At 34.9% G+C, this 4781-nt stretch overlaps 2 protein-coding genes and 1 long non-coding RNA gene across 6 annotated transcripts in view; 1 reads left to right on the forward strand and 2 right to left on the reverse strand.

Moving 5' to 3' along the window:
- Nucleotides 1-3318, forward strand: part of LOC100185235 — an 8847-nt gene extending 5529 nt beyond the window's left edge. Inside the window, exons 2-5 of the mRNA XM_018815392.2 lie at nucleotides 542-586; nucleotides 927-1110; nucleotides 1904-2123; nucleotides 2427-3318. Of these exons, the coding sequence (XP_018670937.1) occupies nucleotides 542-586; nucleotides 927-1110; nucleotides 1904-2123; nucleotides 2427-2773 (796 nt within the window). The 3' untranslated portion in view covers nucleotides 2774-3318. The remainder of the gene's footprint in view (nucleotides 1-541; nucleotides 587-926; nucleotides 1111-1903; nucleotides 2124-2426) is intronic.
- LOC113474995 lies at nucleotides 856-1490 on the reverse strand. Its single transcript, XR_003396719.1, has 2 exons — nucleotides 1409-1490; nucleotides 856-1096 (listed from the first exon to the last, which is right to left on the reverse strand). It is a non-coding gene; the product is annotated as an uncharacterized LOC113474995 (long non-coding RNA).
- Nucleotides 3220-4781, reverse strand: part of LOC100182817 (arfaptin-2-like) — a 7620-nt gene continuing 6058 nt past the window's right edge. For 3 of the 4 annotated variants that reach the window (XM_018815394.2, XM_009861062.3, XM_002127041.5), the window contains exon 8: nucleotides 3223-4664. In XM_018815394.2, coding sequence (XP_018670939.1) covers nucleotides 4509-4664 — 156 coding nt within the window. In that variant the 3' untranslated portion in view covers nucleotides 3223-4508. Of the gene's footprint in view, nucleotides 4665-4781 lie in introns of all 4 variants that reach the window. The other variant, XM_018815393.2, reaches the window with a different exon arrangement.

The raw sequence follows: 4781 nt of genomic DNA on the forward strand, positions 1-4781 counted from the left end.
GTAAACAATAAAGCACCAGGTAATGTAATAAGTGGGTTTGTAATATGTCTAGTTTGCATGTCACATTGAAAAGAGCAAGAGGAGACACATAAAACTTCGTGCATCAGATTGAGCATTGTACTCAAGAGAAGAGCTTTTTTAAGCATCGTCATTTTGACCGTTGGCTTCTTATCTATGCGTTTTTAGAGTACCAGTTCGTAACTTGGTATACGGAGAAAGGAAAGTGCCCAATAGACTGTACATCCCGGGATTACAGCAGTCAAGGCAAAGCATTTTGGACTCAAAATCGAGAACTCCTAAAACCGCAATGCGAGAACTTGTTGTTGAACCTTACGAATGGAGCCTGGGTAAAGCATAAGGTATACAAACAGAGTGCATTAGAGGAAATAGTAACATCCATTTCACTTGCGAGTTAAGTTTTCCGAAGGTTTACTGGCGAAAAGATGGTAAATGTGGTGCAAAAGAAACCTTGCCTGGTGGTAAAACCGCGAGTATGTGATTCAATGGCTTGTTTTTGTCCGGATTGTTTGGATATGAGAAAGTATATCCACGCGGAAGAGGCAAAATGGAAACCGAATGACAACCGGTACGTTGATTGATTATATACTCTCTCTGGTACGACATTTTAACAGTGCACATATAAACAATACGGCGAACTTTAAGATGTAAATTACTACATATGCCAAATGTATACTGGTTTATGATAAATTGTGTAAAACGGAAGCTATGTAGTGCAAACAGTTTGGTCCTGAAATTTGAGACTATACTGTGTGTTGGTATTTCAATATATGGCCACTGCTGTAAGGCGTTATTTTGTTCATGGAAAACAAAAGGCCAAGAATTCGTGTTTGATTAATTAAGCGTGGAAAACCCGGATGTAACACTACACGCTGTATGGTTATGACTTATTTTAAATACGTTTGCAGGTGCCGGATGATTCGTTATAAACCACACGAAGCGTGTGCTGTGTTAAACGCCAATACAATAAGAAGGAAGTTCTATTTTGTTGGCGATTCTTTGATACGAAACACGTTCCTTGGTCTAATGATATCTTTAAGTGGTCGAACTGAAGATGGAGCAATGAAAAGATGCATAACTAAAAAAAGCAAAGTAAGGATAACATTAATTCGTTATAATACTGTTACGTTTGATAACGGGGGTTTGGTCCGGGACGCTGCTTTAACGGCCAATCGCGGGGCCCGACTGCTGTAGTCTGTTGTAAGCTACACTGATCACGACTTAACTATAAAAACATGTAATTTAATAAAAACTGAATAAAAACGAATGACATTAAAATACACACTAAACTGTTAAACCACATAAACCACAACTAGATACCACAACAACTCGATACAACAAAAACTCGATACGGCTTTCACTGGATAAAACAGTTCACAATTAATACAACCTTTCGTCAACACGGTACAACAAGAACTCCCAGATACACCCAAAACTAGAAAGAGGAAAAGCGCGTAAAGCGCGACACGTGACAAGCAGCAATTAGTCCATCGGCAATAACAGCAACAAAGGGAACACGCGGGAACGTTAAAACAATTGCGGGAAACAAGTCGTGCGTGAATAACAGTGATAAGGAAAGCAAAATACTAGGTCAAATAGTGATAAGGAAAACACAAAAGAACACAAATAGTGAGAAGAAACACATTCAAAACTAAACTAACAAACAATACAAATATTACGTAAATAACAATAAAAACAGTGCGCGTGTCAATAAACTAAGTGCTAAACCCACGACATTACAATACGGATGTTCTCTTTCGAACACCTCGTACCCGCTTACAAGTTATACCACGTACATACCTTACTTTATGCTCGTGTGACGAGGGTGTCCCGTTTCCCCCCACCCTACTATAGAGATACAATTTTTGACAAACTGTTCATACAGAATCTGTGTCGTGGAAATCTACAGTTCATGTTATACGACTGTCTTGTTGAGACGGCCCAATCTACTGATGACGTCAGTAATACGTCATTATGCAATGGCGGGCATCGAAATTTTGACGTGGAATTCAAACCATATTTAGAAAGCAAATATTCAAACGAGTTCTACAGTTTGGTGAAAGGTCTTCTTCATCGAAATGAGACTTACATTACTGTTGGTATCGGTAAGGATAGAATTATTTACTTTATGTCTCTTCAAACGCAGTAGGACGTCTCATAAAAGTGTAACAACAAAGAGGCATAATATATAGCGACAGAACGACAATCGTTACAATATAGTAAGGTGGTGTAAGATGGGACATGACTTTATTCATCTTTCTCTTCTCATTTGGTGGTAAACAAAGAATATTTACAGATTATAACTGTAGCCACATGACTCGAGAACTTTCTTAATTGTTTAATGCAAGCCTTATTTGGTTATGTAGCAAATTAATAGTTCCAAATAAACACGACAACTTATTTTCCAGGTGTTCTGGACCACTGTGACGTGAACAAAGTAATTAACCAATTTCTTAACCCAGCGCTAATGCTGCTCAAACAAGAAAAGGCAAAGTGGCCCAAAATTACGTGGGTGCTGCCTTTAAAAGCGGGGGTAATAAGCCCTTGGAAGTATTGGGGGTTGTGTAACGTTGAAGACGGTTTAAATAGTTTTTCAGCGAGAATGAGAAACTTTCTGGACATAAATGAAATAAAGACGTTTGATTTTAGAAAGTTAACTACATTTGTTCATAGTTACGACGGAACGCATTATGGCATGGGAGTTAACATTATGAAAGCGCAAATTTGGTTAAATTATATGGCGACTGTTTTATAAAAAGAATAGGTTTTTATAGAGACAGGTTTTTATAAGTTGGCAAATCGTTTTTTCTTATTTAAAGACGTGACAAAATGCCAACTTGCGTTTATTAAGTAGGGTTGGGGAAGTCGATGGAACGTGGTTTAAACAACAGCCTATCTATGAAGCTCTTTAACAGGCGGTTTTCCTAAATTTTTTAACGATCTTTGTTTACTACCAAATGAAACGGTAAAAGGGAGTGAAAAGGTGTCCCGTCTTCCCACCCTTACAATACATTACCAGTGTTCGTGTAAAACACTATGCATTTAAAATCTATCCACAGATGGGAACCATATTACCGCCTTGTGGTATACTCACATGCATAAAACTGTACTTTTAAAAACATTTGTTTAAATTACTGTTGTAGTTGCCTATTGCGAAGAATGAGTAACGAAAGCAAAACTGGGAGACAATACAGAAAACACTGGAGCTACTCTGTTTATTTAAGTCACTGTAACTAAAAAGTTGTTTTATTTTTGTGTTGGCACCAAATATAATACACCCAGCGTCGTCGTGTCAGATTATGAACGTGTATCTTTTGTACAGTTATATATCAGTGCAGTGGATAAGTTAAGAGTTGAAAGGAAATATACGATCTGTATCAAAAGTGGCTTTACAATGTTGTGCAAAAACATCACAAGCATATTCTACATACAACGGGTTTCAAATATATTGGGACGAAATTGTTAAAATAAGTTGCGGTTACAAGACAGTAGGTATAGGTAGAATAACCACGTTTATATATCGAAATAGGGCAAAGTTTTTAGTTAAATACTATGTGTTGTTTTTGTCCAGATACATTTCTTACGTAAACATTTTAAAAATGGACAATGTTTTATACATTTACAATTTGTAGAAAAGAAATGGTTATTATTAATTACAATAACCGTTTTATATAGCTGTGAAAGTAACATCAAATTAATTATTCAATATATAGTTTGTTTTTTTTCAAAGAAAATAGAACAGATAATGAATTTATGAAGTCTTAGCATATGGATTATTATTTTAAATTTTGTCTTAAGTTTGCAAAACAAAAATATACACATCGTTGTTGATAAAAAAACGAGAGTTTTTTTATATAAATCTACATATTCAAACTAGCTACCGAAGTGATATAATAACGATCTGCTTACATAATCTACAATAAAGAAACACTAAGTTAATAAAAATGCAATAGGAATGCATTACAAAGGTGAATGCAAAGTGTTTAGTAAACAATTGATGGATGATCTGCATAATCACATTTGAACATGAATGATTTTTTTAACTGCAAAATATTTAATCTACGAAAGCAAATGAAGAATGGTTTCAAAGAAAGAAGGTTTTCTGTGTTTCATTGAGAATTGATCACCTTTTAAATAAGCTAATCTAAATCCCCAAAATTGCGAAATTTTCACAAATGAACTGTGTTAGAAAATCAAACAAGATTTTTTGGTCAATTTTTTTTCCGAAGAACTCATGGTTATAGTAAACAGTAGTAACCATCACAGATTCTACAAAGAGTTAGTCAATTGAGATTTTTTTGTTACCTTTACGAAGAAGTCAAAATGTCATTTCTATTCCATTAAACTTGGATGCAGCAGAAGTATTTAATCTAAATCTAAAACATTCAGAACTTTTGCCTATAATGCAGTCTCTGCTGTGTCAAGTTTTTGCTTTGGTTTATAAAACTGTAACTAACCGTGTACTGCAACTGTATATAGTTCAGTGGTTTCTACTCCTTTTCAAGCCAAGATTGCGAGGCAATTGCCGGAGTGGAACCTTTTACGTTAAACTGTTTGAGTGTAGATTCTAATTCTTGTTGATTCCCGGCAAAATAAGCAGATATGGCATTGTGGAAAAGAAGCAATTGTTTCTGCATTACTTTCACCTGGATTAGATTTTTATATATAATAATGATATTATATTTTTATATATTATAATGATATTATATATTAAAAGCATAAGGCCTATTTATTTACAGTGGAATATTTGTTGGAATTATAAA

The sequence above is a fragment of the Ciona intestinalis genome, unplaced genomic scaffold (assembly GCF_000224145.3).
Source record: "Ciona intestinalis unplaced genomic scaffold, KH HT000071.1, whole genome shotgun sequence".
Taxonomy (NCBI): Eukaryota; Metazoa; Chordata; class Ascidiacea; order Phlebobranchia; family Cionidae; genus Ciona; species Ciona intestinalis.